This window comes from Scleropages formosus, chromosome 16 (genome assembly GCF_900964775.1).
Source record: "Scleropages formosus chromosome 16, fSclFor1.1, whole genome shotgun sequence".
Lineage (NCBI taxonomy): Eukaryota > Metazoa > Chordata > Actinopteri > Osteoglossiformes > Osteoglossidae > Scleropages > Scleropages formosus.
The window spans coordinates 1,921,960-1,939,535 of NC_041821.1; the positions used below are offsets into that span (position 1 = coordinate 1,921,960).

Genomic DNA, 17,576 nt, shown 5'->3' on the forward strand with positions numbered 1-17,576 from the left:
GACACATCCACGGAGCGCATGGATGCGGACGGCGGCTCCATCACGCAGTGAACATCTGCACCCCCGGCCGTTTCTCCATCACCAACCTTGAGGGCTTCGATGTCCAGGGACGCGGATCGCTCCATGCAGGATGGCTGAGTCTTGCCAAAGTTGTCAGACGCGAACTTGCAGATGCCGAGGAGATGGGAGCCCGGTCCTCCTGCCCAGGGCACCTTCCGTCAGTCTCATCCCACCGAGCTCCGAAGCGCCCCTTCCCACGGAACCCTGCGGCTCAAGACGGGCTCGGATCCGGGGCTTCTGTCTCCCGCGCGCGGATCACTGAGCAGCGGGACGGGCACGAGCTCCGGCGTCCGTCAGAGCGCGCGGGCGCGGGCGCGAGGGCGAGCGGGAGCGGGAGCGGGAGCGCTGCTGCAGTCCCCCGGAGCCGGAGCCGCGACCTCCTTCATGCGGCAAAGCGGGCAGGAGGAGCATCCACAGCTGGAGGAGAGAACCCGGCGGGATGTGTGCAGATGTGGCCACGGGCGGGCGGGCGGGCGGGCGGGGTGGGGGTGGGAGCGGGGAGGAGGGGGGGTGGGGGGCTGGTGGGGGGAGCGAGAGAAGCGCAGGACGGGCGCGATGCGATGGGCTCTTTCTCGAAGAGATCCGGAGCGCGCGCGGGCGACAGCCGGTCCGGAGCGCGCGGAGAAGAAGCGGTCCAGAGATTCGGGAGTCCGTTCGGCGGAGATGATGAGCTGGAGCGACGGGAGGGAGAAGAAGGAGGAGAGAGAGAGAGAGAGAGAGAGAGAGGGAGAGAGAGAGAGAGGAGGAGGAGGATGCGGCCACGGTCCGCTTTGCCGAGATCCTCCTCGGGGAGCCGAGATGCTCACGGAGGAGAGCAGAGGAGGAAAGGAGGAGGACCGGAGCAGCAGCACGGAGGAGGAGGAGCAGGAGGAGGAGGAGGAGGAGGAGGAAAAGGCTGACGATGTGCCAGCGCGGAGATCCTCCTCGATCTTCTGCAGGTCCGACGCCACCAGGTGACTGCTCTCGCCCAGGTCCGCTTCCCTCATTAAGCGAACGCACGCACCTGTCAATCATCACCCACAGAGGAGGGAGGTTTGTCTCCGCGGCTCCCCAAATGGTCCCCAAATGGTGCCCAAATGTCGCCGGGAGGGAACATCGCGGGAGCAACGTGAACGAGTGCGGTGGAGGAGAGCGGGAGGCCGGGGGGGGGGGGCAGAGGATGGAGCCCGGTCTCCGGACCGGTGCGCTGCCACGAACCCCAGTGAGTCTCTAAGTTTGCGGGGCGAACACATGTGATGCTCTCCTCGCCCGAGAGGAAACGCGAGCCGCACGAGGGCTTGCGGGGCTCGCGCGCTCTGCTGTCACTGAGACGTGTCCCTCTAACACACGCTGTCGCACGAACCCCGGGCGCGACACACACCGACTGCCCCATCGATCGATCGGCCGCGTCCTGCGCTTCATGATTACAGTCATCAGTGAGAACTGCACAAACAATACATATTTACCATTGTGTGTGTGTGTGCATCCTAGTGCATCTGTTTTATTTTATTATTTTTTTTTGTTCTTTGCAGGAAAGAATGAGGCAAGTATTTATAATTATGCTATTTTAATATCAATGGGCCCTGCTTCATGACATCACAGCAAGGAGCTGACAGTAAGTAGGACTCCAGATCCACAGGGAGAACTTCTGCAGGGCTACCAGCCACATCACATCCATATCTGTAAAGGAAAAACATGAAACCCTTACTCACCTTTTTTTAGTTAGTCATGTAATAGATATTTATAATTATCTTACCATCAGGGAAGAAAAAACAAACACTGGAAAAGTTAAACATGTATTTTTTATGTCTGAGATACCCCATGATATAATAATAAATTTGACTGAAAAAATCAGTTTCTATTCCCTAAACCTGACTTATTTTTATTTTTCTTATTAATAGAAAAACATGCACAGATGCCCCGTTTCCTCTCAGACCATCGCCAGAGACATTCCACGAGAGAAGGGGAGGTGCAAAGCAACTGCTACACGCTGTCCGCCCGGCCGCTTTGTCAGCGAGGGTTCGCGGGCGGCCATCGAGGCTCTGCCTGCCGCCCCTCAGGGACCGCCGCTGTCATGTCCGCCTCCGGCCTCGTCGGCTGGAATCTGCTGATGACAACACCGAAGCACAAAGTCATCTCTCCAGTTTATTTCTGTTTGCGCTGCAGATGCCCGAACCCAAAGCACTTTATACAGCGTGCATTTTCCAGCGCTATATAATAGCCAGAGAGCAATATGGCAATTCTGAGTGAGTGCCGCACTCAAGAGTACAATAGCCGGGCCCCTCCTGGGATCTGAACCAGCAGAATATGAATAACTGCATCTGCTTAGGAAGCACACATTAATATGGGGAAACAACTTCTTTTTAGTGAGATGTCTCAACCAGGCAGGCCCTGAAGTCGACCTGCAGGAATGCTGGAAACACACACACGCACACGCACACACAGAGACACCCACGCACACTAAGCTCGAGGCCAAATTCAAACCAAGAACACTGCTCCGAGGAAGCAGCAGTGCCCACCACCTTTTACAATTAAAAATATTCCTGGAATGCATGTAATGCATCTCTGCTACTTAGTTATGCACAAAACAATGCCGAAACACATGCTGAAACCATTTGATAAAAATGGCAGCTATGTAGGTTCAGTCCTCGTCCCTCTTTAACCACACCACGAACACCATGTTTCATATTTCATAATCTAATCACATGCAATAACACACAGGGAGTGTTTACAGCTCATTTTGCACATCTGTCATTAGGAAGTATATCCTGTGTCATATCACAAGATTATTTCCTCATTAAACAGATTTCTGGATTATTAAGACTTCCTTGCATGAGCCAAAATTCTTTATTATGTGCTTGCTTAGCCTACTCTTTTATTCAAAGCGATTTACAATTTTTACATTTATAGAGCTGGGTGTTTTACTGGAGCAATTAAGCACCTCTCGCAAGGGCAGAACTGCAGCTTCTCTTAATCATCACGCCACCTACTTTGATAATGTCTTGGATGAATTATTAATTTCTATGTAATTTTCTTAATGTCATCTCTTAATGTGATTTTGGTGCTCAAACAGTTTTACAAAATGCCTTGGAGATAATAAATACGGTGCGGTCTCCGTGCTTTTCCTCTCGGTTTAAGGGTGTCTCTTTGGACGTCCGTCTTGGATGCTTCTCGGAGCCCCTGACATTGACTGTCATTGACATCTTCTCATCGCCGGAGGAAGACTGCAGACTCTTACCCTGATGTCTTCTCCCCTGGATCTGTCCTGAAGACCGTAGACTCCGATCACGACATTTACATTTATTTATTTATCAGACACTTCTCTCCAAAGCGACTTCCAATGAGCTCACTGTGGTGTTATCAGCCCACAAACCTTATTCACCGCGGTGACTTACGCTGCTAGATACACTCCTTACAATGGCTCCCTCATCCATACACTAGTGGAACACGCACAATCTCTCTGTAACTCACACACTATGGGTGAACCTGAACAGCATATCTTTGGACTGTGGGAGGAAACCAGAGCACCCAGAGGAAACCCACAGAAACATGGCGAGAACATGTAAACCCCACACAGACTGAGCAGGGATCAAACCCATGTTTGCTTACACCACCCAGGCGCTGAGAGAGAGCAGCGCTACTTGCTGTGCTGACATCTTCTCCCCTGGATCTGTCCTGAAGACCACAAGACCTTGACCGTGATGTCTTCTCATCTGGACCTGTAATGAAGACCACCGCTTCCTGCTGGAGAAGAAAGCAGATCTGGCGAGACTGCTTCAAACAAAAGCTATTTCTGCTACATATGTGTCAAACGCATTGAAGGGGCCTTTACTGGCTATAACACAAAATAAAACGCAAGTCTCGATTGTGTCTTGGGCATCTTCACAACAGTAATTCACTCAGCAATCAAGGTTTTTTCAAAACAACCTCGATTCACTATTTATGTATCTGCAGACCAGGCTGTTTATGCATCAGGCATTGACTCATTTGACAATCACGGGTATATTATTAAACACAAAAAGTCGTTAAATTCGTCCAGATCACAAACAGACGCCTCTTTCTTCATTGCTGCGTGGTTATTTTGACTACAATTCCCATGAGCCAATTTCCTACAGGATATTTCAATTGGTTACTGAAATAACTCATTTAGGTTACCCCGATTGGTCACTGACGTGAAGCGGCCTCTTTCCCTGCATTCCGATTGGTCAGCGATGTCAAACGGTTTTCCGTAATCGGTTCAGATTGGTCGATGAGATGAGGATACTTCCGGTGCTCCGATCCGATTGGCCGGTGGTGCTGTAACTACTGGCGATGTGGACGCGACTGAAAGAGCATCTTCGAACATGGCGGCCGCTGCACGGGGCCCCCCGCTCTCCTTCGCAATGATGCGCCTCTCGTTCGTCCTGCTGTTGCTGCTGCTGTTGCTGCTGGTGCAGTCGGGCGGCGGACAGAAGAAGAAAGAGGTACCGTTCGTGCGCTGCGTCGTCGCGTCCGTCCGCTCCGCTCGCGCTTTCCGGCGGCAGAACCGAACCGGCGGCGGCGGGATCATGATGATGATGATGATGATGATGATGATGCGGCGGCTCCGCCTCTCGGTCCCTCTGCGCGAATTACCGCTGCCGGCGCGCTTTACTGCTCGCGGAGCGGCCGGTTTCGCTGGGTTGGTTTGGTAAACCCCGGCATCCCGTTTCCCAGTTCGAAGACCCTTCCAAAGCCTTCCCTCCTCCTCCTCCTCCTCCTCCTCCCCCCACTGAAGGCTCACGAGCCCCAGGCCCCCTGAGTGAGGCCTCGAACCCGTGCGCCCGCATCCCTCGGGTCCTCGCCGTGACCCCGACAGCGTTTCCACGGTAACCGGGTGAGCGGAGGGCGCGTCCATCCGCCGGACAGGTGCGGAACCGGCAGAGCTGGAGCTGTCGCTTTCCTTGCGGCGGCAGGAGCTGGGTTCGAATCCCACCTCCCGTGGAGCGAGGTGCTTTCCCCAGACCGGTACGGTAAATATGACCTCGTTGTACAATTGGGAAAAATCACTGTAAATTCTAAGTAGCTGAGTGACGGAGAGGATGTGCGAGCGATACGTCTCCGGCGCTTTCTAGAAGGACGCGCTTTTTTCCCAGCACCTTCGTTGTTGATATTTAAGGGCCGTTTGAGCCCTAAAAACTGGACTGCTGGCTCACTGCGGTATCTCGTGACGCCCCCCCCCCCCCCCCCCCCCCACAATATACCTAAACTGTGCCCCCCATTATTGGAGTCCAGCTCTGGCAGGTGACGTCACAGGAAGGGATGCCCGAGAAGGTGGTGAATTCCGGAAGAATCCGGGAGGTTCCGGCTGCGGAGGATGCAGAAGGAAACAATTATTGGGGGAAAAAAAGATAAAACGAGCCCCCCGTCGATTCCACCGCCACGTTGTGCGCAAATAGCATGCGGAAGAAGACGGTAGAGTTCCGCTCGTGCGACGGCTTCACGGTTTGGGAGCGAACGGAACAGATGGTCAGGACAAGGACCGAGGAAGGAGGTGAGACGAGGACTTTGGAGAGGGGGATGAGAGCGTGTCTTTATCGCGACTCGGAGAAGCTCTCGTAGCGTCGTAAATGTGATCGATCCCGCGCTTGCGGCCGAATTTATGGCGGTGGTCTCCGCTGCCAGGTGAGCGAGTGGACGCGACCGTCCGCCGCGCCACCGCAGGTTTGACGGACGCCGGCCGGGCCCGTGGTCGCACGCTGTCCAGCCCCGCGTTTGTGTTACGTGGAAATGAGAAAAGAGGAGGATAAAAAAGATGTGAAAACATTTTGTGATGTTTTGCGGAGATTAGAGAGGCGATCTGCTCCCTGCCGTCTGGGGCGTTGTACCGTGGACGGACCAGACTTTGGATGACCTCAGAGGGACGTGGTGCTGTGCTTCGCCTGGACTCCCCGAGTAAACGCATACTTGGACCGGTTCCTTGTGTTACCAGCAGCCGAGCTATGAATGTTCACGGGTGCGGACGTTTTCTGGTTTGTTTTTTCGTTTTTTAATTTTATTTTCTCCACTTACCCGTTTAAAATTCCTCTCTGTATAGCGGTGGCTGTGACCTGTGCTTTCCCTCCCAGCCCATAGATGGCAGTAAAGAGCACCCCGGCGACATAGGCGTGTGGGACCGCCTTAATTCCGCTCACGTTCTCGGTGTCCGCAGCTCCCGAGTGTAACGACGTGAGGAACGCCGGACGCGATTACGGGACGAATGGGCCCTGAACGACGAGTTTGTGGAGACGCCGTATCTGATGTAGCTCACGCTAAATTAATAACGTTGCAACACTTTTGTGTCTATTACAGTAAAATCTGAGGTTTTTTTGCAGAATGCAACGAGCAGATAAACGGAGGCACGTCGGCAGTATTGAGACTCGGATCGATGGCGACTTCCGGAGTTACGATGCCATCGATTCGAGTTTCGAGCAAACCTCTAGACCCGCTGCGTTTGCGAGGCGAGGAGCCGGCGCCGATGCGCGGGAACGGCGTAGGGGCGGTAAACCGCGCCAGCGGGTGCGGGCGGCCCAGGGATGCGGAGGAGGAGCGTCGGCCGCGCGGAGACTTCCGGAAGAGCGGCAAAAGTTCAGCCCGAGTTCCTGGGGAAATCTGGTCCTCGTTCACAGCGCTGCTGCTGCTCGGGGATCTTCCGCTTCGGCGCTTGCCGTGGACGCGATGGGCCCCGCGGGACGGCGTCTCCTCGATGGGCGCGCCGAGCTTCGCCGTGTGAATTACTGTTCCTGCGTTTAATGCGCTTCGGAGTGGCGGCGAGGGACACGGAGAGTCACCGCCACAACTATTTATGTCCTTTCCACACTCCTTATTCTTCACTGGAACAAAAAACACATCTGGAGGGCCGGGGCCGGGGGGGGAGTGTAGGCCGTAAGCGGTTTGCGGGGGGGGGGGGGTGTTAATGCTGCGAGACCACATTCAGAGGTGAGCCGCTGCTGTCCCTCACACAGATCGTAAACAGATACGACAGGTAGGGAGTTGGACGGGAGCTGGCCGTCAGGGTCCTCAACACACAGGGTAAACAGGGTAAACAGGGTCTGCGGAGCTGCGACTAGAATGGGTGCCTGTTTCCACTCGCACTTCGCCGACGTTTGCAGGTAGCAGCAGTGGCCACCCTGACATTGTGGTAGGGCTAGTCTGTGCAGTTCGCACGTTTTCTTTCTGTTTGCGAGTTCCCCCAGGTGCTCTGGTTTCCTCCCATAGTTTGAAGACGTGTTTCAGGTGAATTGGTGACTAAATTGCCCATATTCTGTGTGTGTGTCTGTGTGTGTGTGTGTGTGTGTGTGTGTGTGTGCGCGTGTGTTCTATCCTGCGACGCACCGCTGTCACACCCAGTTTGCGTCCCGTTTCACACCCTACACTTCCAGTGTAGGCTCTGGACCACCAGGACCCTGCGCCGGACCGGACCGGCAGTCATTAGCAGTGGTTGGATGATCGATCTCACAAATGAACGTAGGAAAAGGTGCAAACAGGACACGTACTGTGGGATTCGTGCGTTGGCAGTGGCCACACCGAGGTCCAGCTGCATTAGCGTCTGAGTCTCCCCGACAGAGGGGTCGAATGCGAGGCTCTACGGAGCGCTGAGCCGTGAGGAGCAGGGCTGAACTCGCTGACTCCCCGCTTCGGGCACCTTTTTACGACCAGATGAGGTTGTATAATGTTCGTCCCCAGAGACACCCTCGGTGCGGTTATATTGTCCCTCCAAAAGGAGCAGTCAGCTAATTTGCAGCGTGGCGCTTCGCCGGCAGAGGAATGAATCAAGAAAGACGTGACAGAGCTGTCAAGTGACTGGGATCAGGGAGGAAATGACATCACGGCCAGTCGAATGACACCATGTGGCAGTTATTAGGGAGTGAAAACGGAAGGCGGTTCGTTGGAGCAGAGCGAATAAAGGACACGGTCAAACGGTCCACTTAGTGGTCATCAGCCCTCGACGTGAGCGTGTGGAGTTTGGCTCTCAGCAGGAGAGGGGCACTTCACATGTGCCCAATTTGGGGACATCTCGCAAAGGCAAAAATAATGAAATGTCCATGTTTATAGCATCCTTGTGAACGGCGGTCGAAGGGAAGGGTCCCTGCGGAAGGGCTCCGGCGCAAAGGAATCGCCCAGAACGGCAACAAATTGTGAGTTATTAATGCGTGCGAGAAAACGAAAACGCAGTGATATCACCTGAGGAGTGGAGTTTCTTTATTTTGAGGGATATTTCTTAATATTTTACCTTAATTTACCGCGTACCTGTCCGAGGGACAGACGTGCGAGCGACTCCACCGGTCCCTCTATGGAAGTTGAACCGTACTACCATCCCGAACGGCGGTCCAGCCCCGTGACGTCGAGCCCTCGATCGCGTGCCTTACTCAGAGTAAATAATACGGTAACTGAGCTCAGCGTCACTCCTGCCGCTGTCGCTCTTAGTATCACCTGAGCAGAGAACGGGGTCCTTGACTGCACTCTTGTCACCAAGGGGATGCCAGTGTCCCAGTTGTTGCCAAATTTCCCTTAGATCCATGCTGTCCGATCCAGGGGTGCACGCACACACACACACACACCAGGGAGTTGGCCCCGCGTTCACTCCACGCATCTGTCACGCACACGGTTAACGTATCCGAGATGCGTCGAAAAGACGAGCCAGTCGTCGTCACGGCAACACGCCGCACAAATAGCGGTGCGTTCGGCGTCGTGTGCGCCGGCACGGTTCCACGTGGCTCACAAAGCTCAAGGCGACGGCTTCGGGAGCCTCGCAGGAGGAAGATGCGTCTTCCAATCACGCAAACGCACCGGCGTTGACGAGCGCCGGAACGTTCCGGCGCTATTTCGATGTTGGCGCTTTGGGGGTTTTCCGCTAACGAAGGCCTCTGTAGTCCATCCGCTTCAGACCCTTCACGATTCGCGGCCTCGTCGAGGACGCGTATCCGCAAGGTGAGGAGCAGCTGTGGGGAAGAGCAGGGAGACGGGCGGATTTCTGAGGGGTTTGCGTGGTGAGCAGGTGCTGCGCCGGGTCCCAAGCGGACCGTCCCTATGTCCCACCTCCACCCCTGCGTCGTGCCCCCTCCTCCTGCACGGAAACACTCGGCAGCCACGTCCTTGAGAGGCATTATCTGCTTTTTCCATCTCGGCTAAGATTGAGTAAATATTGAGAAATGTATCTATTGCCGGAAAATGAATAATTGATGGTGTGGTGCCGCAGAAAGCCGTGTTCTTGCCAGGAGTTCCGTGTCGCCAAATCCCAGTGGCCCTTCGCTTGGATATTTTATTGAAATAAAAGCACTGAAATTATCATAGGAGCCATAGCTGCGAAGCAGACCTTGACGCGGGAGCGGATCTTGTGCCGGGCGCCGTCGCGGTTCCCCTCTCGCCGCGTGTCGACCTTCCGACTCGATTCGCCGGCTGTTTGCTCGGGAAACATGGCTTATTAACGGTGTTTAATCGTACGGTTTATTGGACGGAGCAGCTGCTGTTTGTCCTACATTCTCTACTCAAATGCGGGAGTTTTAAAGTTAATTTTTGCTCCTCGTTTCATCATCCAGCGTTATCATCCATCGCCTTTATGCGCAAGGCGCTTCGGTCGTGCGCGGCTGCACATTGGGGTCCGCGTACGCCCCAGTTTTTCTTCATTATGGCGACGCTGTCCCAGGAGTCCGCCGGCTTCCGACCCCATGAAATCGGCACGGTGCGCGACCCTTCGGGGACCGACGGCATCTCGTCTTTCCTCCGCGCCCCGGGACTCATCCGCCTCCGGCCTCGGAAAGGTCCGGCACATCGGCTTTGCCGTCTCCAGCGGGGCTCCGTTCTTCCCCCCTCCGGTCTCCCGGCGCAGTGTTCACGCACAGCCGAGGTGGCGCCCGCATCGCCGCGGCGACCCTCGCGGCGCTCACGGCAGTTTAATTTACTCCCTTGCTACGTGGGAAGTGCTCAGTTAACCTCTCGTTCTGTTTGCATGGGCAGCCTGGTGCCAGGGGGTCGTAGGTTCGCTCCCCTGCTTAGGATTTTGAAACGAGTGCCCGTTAATGTCAGGAGCTTTCGAGCGATCGCTGTCGTTGAGTTTGATGGCTGAGATACTTTGCTTTGACGCTCGGATAAGTGCTTTCGCAGTGCCGAGGAGACGGAGGAGGTCGAGTGCGACGGGGAGCCGCTCGGCGTGGGCCCAGCGGCTCTTTTTCGCTTCCGCTGGACTTCCGCCGTGTCCTTCTCCTCCAGTCAGGTTTAAAGAGCAAGCGGGGGACCTCTTTCTCTCGCCGTCCACGCTCTCGCCCTCGCCAGCCGCCGCTCTCTGCCTTTGATCGCCTTTGCCGAGGTGTCGGGAGCGTGTAATCTTGCGCCGGCGATGCCGACCCGTCCGCCGGCAGCCACCCGAGAACGGAACCGAGAGCACATCCGCCGGGCCGGCGCTCGAGAACTCATTAGCTCTTATCAGGCGTCCAGCAGAGGAGCGAGTGGGGCCGTTCAGCAGAGTACAAATATTCATTATGGAAAAGAGGCGCTCAAACTGAGCTCACTGCTCCCGCTTTCTACTCTGTTTACCTTTCTTCCCCTTCCACCCTGTTTTCTGTGCCAGGGGCCATTAAGAAAGTACCGGAACAATGGAGTGCCTGAATGAGGAAACCAGGCACCATGGCACTAACAAGCTGACACTTCCCAGTGCTTGAAAAGCAGTTGGTCCCCTTACATCTTCTTCCACTTCTCCATCTCTTCCTGCTCCTCCTTCCGCTTCTCCATCTCTTCCTGCTCCTCCTTCCGCTTCTTCATCTCTTCCTGCTCTTCCTTCCGCTTCTTCATCTCTTCCTGCTCTTCCTTCCGCTTCTCCATCTCTTCCTGCTCCTCCTTCCTCTTCTCCATCTCTTCCTGCTCCTCCTTCCTCTTCTCCATCTCTTCCTGCTCCTCCTTCCTCTTCTCCATCTCTTCCTGCTCCTCCTTCCGCTTCTTCATCTCTTCCTGCTCTTCCTTCCGCTTCTCCATCTCTTCCTGCTCCTCCTTCCTCTTCTCCATCTCTTCCTGCTCCTCCTTCCATTTTTCCATCTCTTCCTGCTCCTCCTTCCGCTTCTTCATCTCTTCCTGCTCCTCCTTCCTCTTCTCCATCTCTTCCTGCTCCTCCTTCCGCTTCTCCATCTCTTACCCTTTCAGTGTCCCACTGTGACATACAAAGTGCGTTGTTACCCACTGCAGCAGATCCGATGCTTCTCTGTTAGGTGTTCGCTCAACCGCTGCACGTTTAGATTTTTTTGCAGGGAGAAATTAGACAGACGCTGTCACACTCAATGCACTCTTTTTCCCTTAATCAAAATGCAAATTCCTCCTAAAAAGCACAGTTAAGTCCATCTTGTGCTCGGCGCAGCAGTCTTGTCTTGCTGAAGTCTGTTCCCACAAATCAAATGGCTGTCGAGTTGACAGAATGCACTCCAAGATAATATTGTAAATGCCAAAATGCTAATCTCCTCTAATACATTCAGCAGTGTTGTAAATCCCATTGTTTTCTTCAAAATACCTCTGGATTATTCTATTTTTCTTGAATGGGCTTTCTATATATTGAAGACTTGGTGGAACTTGACAGATGTTTTCCATGGACTGACAATGGAACCCAGTAATCCTGGAACTGCCATAAAAGTGGGGGAAAAACAGCCTCTTCATGGGATGTCATTGGAAGTCAATGGAGGCGTACAGAGTGAGGAGTGATTGGTTTTTTTCTTTTCTATCGCAACCACTACACATAAAGTGTTTTTTTTTCTTTTTTTTCTTTTTTAACAAGGACATTAGGAGGTTCCAGCTCACTTTTCCTCCGTCGACTACAAAGGAACGTGATCCAGTTGCTACCTCAGCACCACACACGGCCCGCTGTAAAAGTACAGTATGTCAGCGCCAGCCCACTGTGCTTATTGAGCGTAACTGGAGTTTGATTTTGTTATAAACATAGAATAATAAAGGGAGGCCACAGTAGCTGACTTTTATTGCGACGCGAGGCAATAATGGATATCGCATAAACAGCAGGGTGTGCTTCTCTTGCAATAATAGGTGCATGGGAAGATGCAGTGCACTCATCCCGCCTCCCTGCTCTTAAAAAGACTGCACACTGTCATATATTGTTACTGCCGAAAAAACTTGTTAAGAGATGTGTATTAATCCACCGAAAAGCACATTGATTTGTTGTACCAGACAAGCTCTTGAGAAATCAAATTGTGACTTCATTACCCTTTCACTCGCAACTTCTCCGGCAGTATAGCAGCCAAATTAGCTTTTTGTCATATCGAATGTAGGGGAATCTTTTCAAAGGCAGGTGTGAAAGACAGATAAGTAGCACATGGTAAAAAGTGTAAAAAGGTCTGGAATCTCGTCCTTACGGTTATGGTCAGTCACACGAATTTGACTCCGTTGGTTCAGCCAACTGAAGGCCGTTGGTTTGGATCGGTCAAATGAACGTCAGGGCTTTGGATGGATCGTACAAAAGGTAGAAGCTGGGCTCAGTCAGATGAAGTCAGGTGAAGGTCGGAGGTTTGGGTCACTCAAGGGAAGGTTAGCGGCTCGAATTAGTCAGTTGAAAGGTAGAGGTTTGGCTCGGTCATATGAAGGTCAGAGACTACGAGTCATCAGAGTCGAGCTTGACTTGGTCAAATGAAGGTCAGACTGGGGTCATCGGATGAAAGTCAGAGGTTCGGGTCCATCGGAGGAAGGATGAAGGATGAATTGGTCAAATGAAAATCGGAGGCTTGGATCATCGCATGAAGGTCAGAGGCTGGGATCCGTCAGAATATGACCGGAGGTTCGGATCGCTCGAATGAAGGTCGGAGACTCGGATCGATCGCGATCGTCAGTTGCTTGGGTCGGTCAGTTGAGCTCAATGTGGAGCGGAGTTCCAGTAGAGAAGCCTTGTTACCGCAGTCTGAAATTGACTCAGAAAACTTGTTACATTCATCTACTAAAGAAATGAATTTTTTACAAGGACTAATGATTTAATTCTCGGTCACATAATAACGCAAGTGAGAATGAAATTAGGCAAAAATGGGCTAGTTTTGCCTGCTGTATCTTGATATAAATGGGAATGAAGTCTTCATCTAGCATTGTGCACAGAGCAGCTGTCCCACGCTGCCTGTAATTACGCTACAAGATGTTTCACTGCTGAAGGAGACAATAAAATGGAGACGCAGAAGCTGTTTTTTTTTTTTTTTTTTCCCCCCGCTTTAGCCTGTGAGATAGATTGGGTGTTCAGATCAGATCAGCCCAGTGAAAGTGGAATTCTCGAAGCTGCTAGAAAGCGGCACAAGAGGGATTGGGTGACGGTCTGTGCCCTGAGCTCATAAATACAGTCATACCTGGAGATACACCCATCTGGGTTATGAGAATTACACTTTACAAGGAGTTTCACTCAATGGCCCTTTTTCGGCTTACAGGGAATTACTTTGCATGTACGAGGACCGAATCTGAATTTTGACAGCTGAGCGGCGCAAGACCCGAGCCACCATGTGCTCTTCTTGTCGGTTTGAGTTTGGCTCGGACCGCGTTACACTTGTCAATCAACGCTGGCCTTCGTTTGCTAGTTTCTCCCGTTGGGATCCGCGTCCGTGGAAGCCTTTGGTGCGTTCGTGTCCGCCGAGTGTCCGTTCATTTACGTCGTTTTCATTCATTTCTTTCCCTTTCTTCGCTGCTCCGTTTTTTGCGCTAATGACTGAATTAATCCATAAACCTTAAGTGTGTTTTATTTGTGTGTGAAGCGTTCAGTGTGTAATGGGTACAAAAGAGCTGAACGAGTGCGGGTAGGCAGTCATACGGTATTACGTTGTAATTCGTGTAGGGAAACTGATGTGGTAGCTGTGCCCCTCCAGGTTTACTGGGAAGGGAGGAGCAGCAACAGCAGCACAGCTAGGTACTCATCATGTAGGAAGCATGAAGAAGCAGGAAAGAAGCACCACCATCACGGCCAGGAGAGCGAACAGTGCAGGCCTATGGAGTTGTGCGGGAGGCGAGCGGCGCAGAGACGCGGTCGGGTCCGAACGGGTCGGTCGGGTGCAGCCTCCGGTTACCTGATGAGCTCCAGAACAAATGCAGCCGCGGGGCCTTTCGTGCAGGAGTCTCCGTTACTCTGTGGGGGTCCAGCACGTGACCGACAGCTGACGAGGGGACTGCGGAGCGGAAAAGTGACAATCGCACTGCGATGACGGCAGCAGGAACCTGAGGCTCGGAAGGACTCCCGCCGCTCCTTCGGCGACAATAAGAACGCAAATGAGCGAGCGACGGGAGTCCGCAGGGAACCGAGCTGGAGACGGAACGCAGGACCACGACGGGGGTGACGTTAAAGCCGCTTCTGGCCGTGCCCGTTTGAGAGCGAAAGAGGCCGCGCTGGGGCCTCGTGTCGTGAGCCTTTTGAACGAAAAAGTTTCAGAGATACGGTGACTTCTCCTTTTATGTACAGCACGTTTTTAAAACGCACTCAATCGGAGTATACGTGTTGGACCGGGTTAATTGAATTCCCCTCCGTGATGTTTGCGGCTCGTGTCCGGCGTTCCAACATCGACATGGATGTTACGTGTTTATGGTCGTGTATGGAATCGATCAATAACGAGCGCTCGGTAGTAACGTGTGACGAAGATGTACATAATTTTTCCAGCTATTTTAAGTTAGTTTTAATTTTAATGTAACTCTAAGGTAATAAAAATATAAAGTCTCTCAGCGTATTTTTCACTTGGCTATATCCGAGACTTTTACAGGCGGCGTCCAGCAAATAATTTGAGCTACATCTTTTTTTCACTGTATAGGTAATAAAGCAAACTGAAAGTGGCCAAATGCTGACAAATGTTGCGTATGTTGTTTTCAGGTTAACAAAAGGTAATAAAAAGTGTAATAAAAATAATAAAATAAAAGTTTTGCATTCAACTTGTGTGCCATCCATGATGCTCCCTGCCTCATGCCTCGTGTTTCCTGAACAGGTTCTGGAACGCAGCAATTCTACGTGCGAGAAGCAGTTAACGAAAAAGAAAGAAATTAATGAAATTTGTACGAGTGAATTTTTAGTTCGTCGAAGCTCCGTCCGAGTTTCTCATAGAATCTAGTGTGTGACTAATGGAGGGACATCTGTATTTTTGACCTTAATAGATTTTGACGTAGTGGTTGGAATAGCGAACAACACTTCCGGTGTTAGCTGTGTTTCTAAGATGAGGACCCAGTCTATTTTGGACTTCTACCGTGAGAGTTACATGGGAAACGGCAACACTTGTAGTTGGTACAGCCAAACGGGATGTTCACTCTGCCACCGCCAGGGGGGGTCTGCCAGGCTACGGTGACATTATTGATGGTCCCCAAAACATTATCCATTGCCATTACCCGGACTCTGCCAGCAGCGCATTAGCAACTGTCGGGTTTCCATTTCCCGCAGCCGGAGCCTGTCCTCGCCGTACGCCGCTTCTGCGGATTGATCTCAAATCTGCGCTCCGAGGGACGGCCGAAGCCATTAAGTGGCCCGTTTTCCGTCACGCCGTTCGTGTCGTGGCAAGAGAAAAACAGTTTGGCCACGTCCGACGTAGCGCATCCAGCAGCAAGTTAGAGAGAGCGGGCAGCACTTTGGAAGTTCAGTTCGACCGCGGTCTCCAGGACGACTCCCAAATGCATCAGTTTGTGTTAACGTCTCAAATTGGCTTCATCATTCATTTACATCTTGTTACAGTTTCAATTTAACAGGATTGAAAAAAATACAGCAAGCGCTCAGCCAACATGCTCGATTCAACGTGATTGGACTCGACCAAAGAAATGGATAATATTCACCGCGTCGGCCTTTGTTTTTACCTAAACGTCCCCAGCTTTCCTTATTCGTCCACACAGGAGGACGTGTCTGAGAGTGTCTCCCAGACTATCTTAGTGCACGTTATAGAGGACATCCAGTGCTTTTACAATGATATGCTTGACCTTAGATGACTTCCTGGGAATGTATGTACTGAAACATCCCTGACCTTTCATTTTTGTCCACTCTGGAGGACAAACATTTTTTTGTTTGTTCTGTTCGCCGCCCGTGCCCTTTCCTACCCCCATTAGAGGCCCGGCGTTGCTGCGGCCTCCCATCATTTCTTACCGCTCTCTTTATCGCACTGTCCCAGGAAAGGCAGCGTGCACAATCTGCATCTGCTGAATATGCATCCGTATGCGCAATATGAAATAGCGCCATGTGCATCACTCGGTGGGCACGGGGGGACGGTACTCGGGTACCCGCGTCGCCGATACAGTTTCACACTGAGCGGGAGTTAAACGACGTGTGCGGTGAGGGGGATTTATGAGCCCAAGGCTCGCAGACATTCTTCACCGCGCCTTCCCAGTTCTGGCATAGCCCAGCATCTGCAGTTGGGGGTGGTGGGGCAGCGCCGCTCTGCCTGCGTAACCCCCCCACCCCCAGCGGTGCATTAACTGCGGTTGAGGGAGGAAGGGCACGTCGCCTCAGCTGGAGAAGATTACTTTTCCTGAGCCCGGAACGGCACATTGTTTATTCGCCCCGCACCCATCCTTATCTTCCTCTTACAGTGGGACTTACAGTAAGACTTGCGGCGCTGACAACGTTGCGTTCTGTAATCCATTTACACGGCCCGAGTTTACGGGAACCTCGGCGGAGGGGGTGGCCCGTGAAGGACACCTGCGGCGTTGTCCTGCCTGGGACTCGAACCCAGCGGTGCCCGGACAGAGCGGTGAGGTCCGGAGGCATCGCCCACACGGCGAAGAGAGCCTAAATGTAGATGACGGCAATTCCGCCGTGCGGCGGAGAACGCGTGCGGCGTGGTAATTTTCAAAAAGCTAGCGGCATCTCTACCTACCTGCGGTGTAACAAACACAATGCGTTCACCACCGAGACGGCAGGTAGCAGTGAAAAGTACCGAAACGGAACAGGAGTGTGGGGTCACCTTCATTCAACTCCCTTCCGCAGCGTTCACCGCTCGTGTCTGGTGTTCCCACAGTGTCGGTGGTCAGTAACAGGATGAGGAGGATTGAACATGTTTATGGGATGAATCGGTCGGTCGATGGGCAACGAATGGGCATGGAATTTATCAAGGTACTTACCTTGAAATTTACCTACCTGTGTATGTGGCCAAATCATTGGTACGCTAAGCTCCTGAGACAATCTAACAGATGTCTTTACTCTTACGCAGCCTCCCTCGTGGCGACGGTCCATTAAGACGCAGAGAACCACGAAGACGGCGTCACGTGCAGCACGTTAATTTGCGACATGTTGGTGGCCGTCACCACCTAGGCTCAGGTCAGGAGGTACTCGTGCATTTCGGTCTTTACGTGGCTTCTTATTTATATCATTTCGAAGGGTACTTGAGATTAATGGAACAAATTACCCCGCAATTCTGTTTTTTTAAGAGGCATTTTTAAATTTACTTGAATGCTTATTAGTAAAGAAAGTTTGGGGCTTGAAGCGATTCATTTTATATTCAGCTCTGATGTTTGAGTATCAGCGCTAATGATGAAATGCGTTAGTGTGCACTTTCACATGGAAGCCAGCGGTAAAATAATGGCTGCTGCTTTAATTGAGAAATTGGCAGGCAGCACACTTGCACAAG

General features: G+C 52.4%; 3 protein-coding genes across 8 annotated transcripts in view; 2 read left to right on the plus strand and 1 right to left on the minus strand.

Annotated features, from left to right (window-relative positions):
- The window catches only part of sgcz (sarcoglycan zeta), a 101,571-nt gene extending 100,570 nt beyond the window's left edge, over positions 1-1,001 (minus strand). Inside the window, exon 1 of the mRNA XM_029258921.1 lies at positions 87-1,001. Within this exon, the coding sequence (XP_029114754.1) occupies positions 87-125 (39 nt within the window). The 5' untranslated portion in view covers positions 126-1,001. The remainder of the gene's footprint in view (positions 1-86) is intronic.
- LOC108924524 (octapeptide-repeat protein T2-like) lies at positions 150-1,989 on the plus strand. Of its 2 annotated transcripts, XM_029258923.1 has the most exons (3): positions 150-1,013; positions 1,572-1,582; positions 1,941-1,989. In XM_029258923.1, the coding sequence occupies exons 1-2, from the start codon at positions 172-174 to the stop codon at positions 1,579-1,581; spliced, it is 852 nt and encodes a 283-aa protein (XP_029114756.1). In that variant the 5' UTR covers positions 150-171; the 3' UTR covers position 1,582; positions 1,941-1,989. The 2 variants fall into 2 exon arrangements, with proteins under 2 accessions (XP_029114756.1, XP_029114755.1); XM_029258922.1 differs by lacking the exon at positions 1,941-1,989 and having other exon boundaries at positions 1,572-1,631.
- A 2,300-nt stretch (positions 1,990-4,289) lies between these two features.
- tusc3 (tumor suppressor candidate 3) overlaps positions 4,290-17,576 on the plus strand; it is a 41,650-nt gene continuing 28,363 nt past the window's right edge. Inside the window, exon 1 of one of the 5 annotated variants that reach the window (XM_018735959.2) lies at positions 4,290-4,502. In XM_018735959.2, coding sequence (XP_018591475.1) covers positions 4,383-4,502 — 120 coding nt within the window. In that variant the 5' untranslated portion in view covers positions 4,290-4,382. Of the gene's footprint in view, positions 5,026-5,314; positions 5,552-6,019; positions 6,030-17,171; positions 17,267-17,576 lie in introns of those variants that run through there. The other 4 variants (XM_018735964.2, XM_018735961.2, XM_029258920.1 and 1 more) reach the window with 4 other exon arrangements.

What these genes read in the sequence shown, in the direction of transcription:
- LOC108924524 (XM_029258923.1), top strand. Translation starts at nt 172, where the DNA reads ATGCCGAGGAGATGGGAGCCCGGTCCTCCTGCCCAGGGCACCTTCCGT.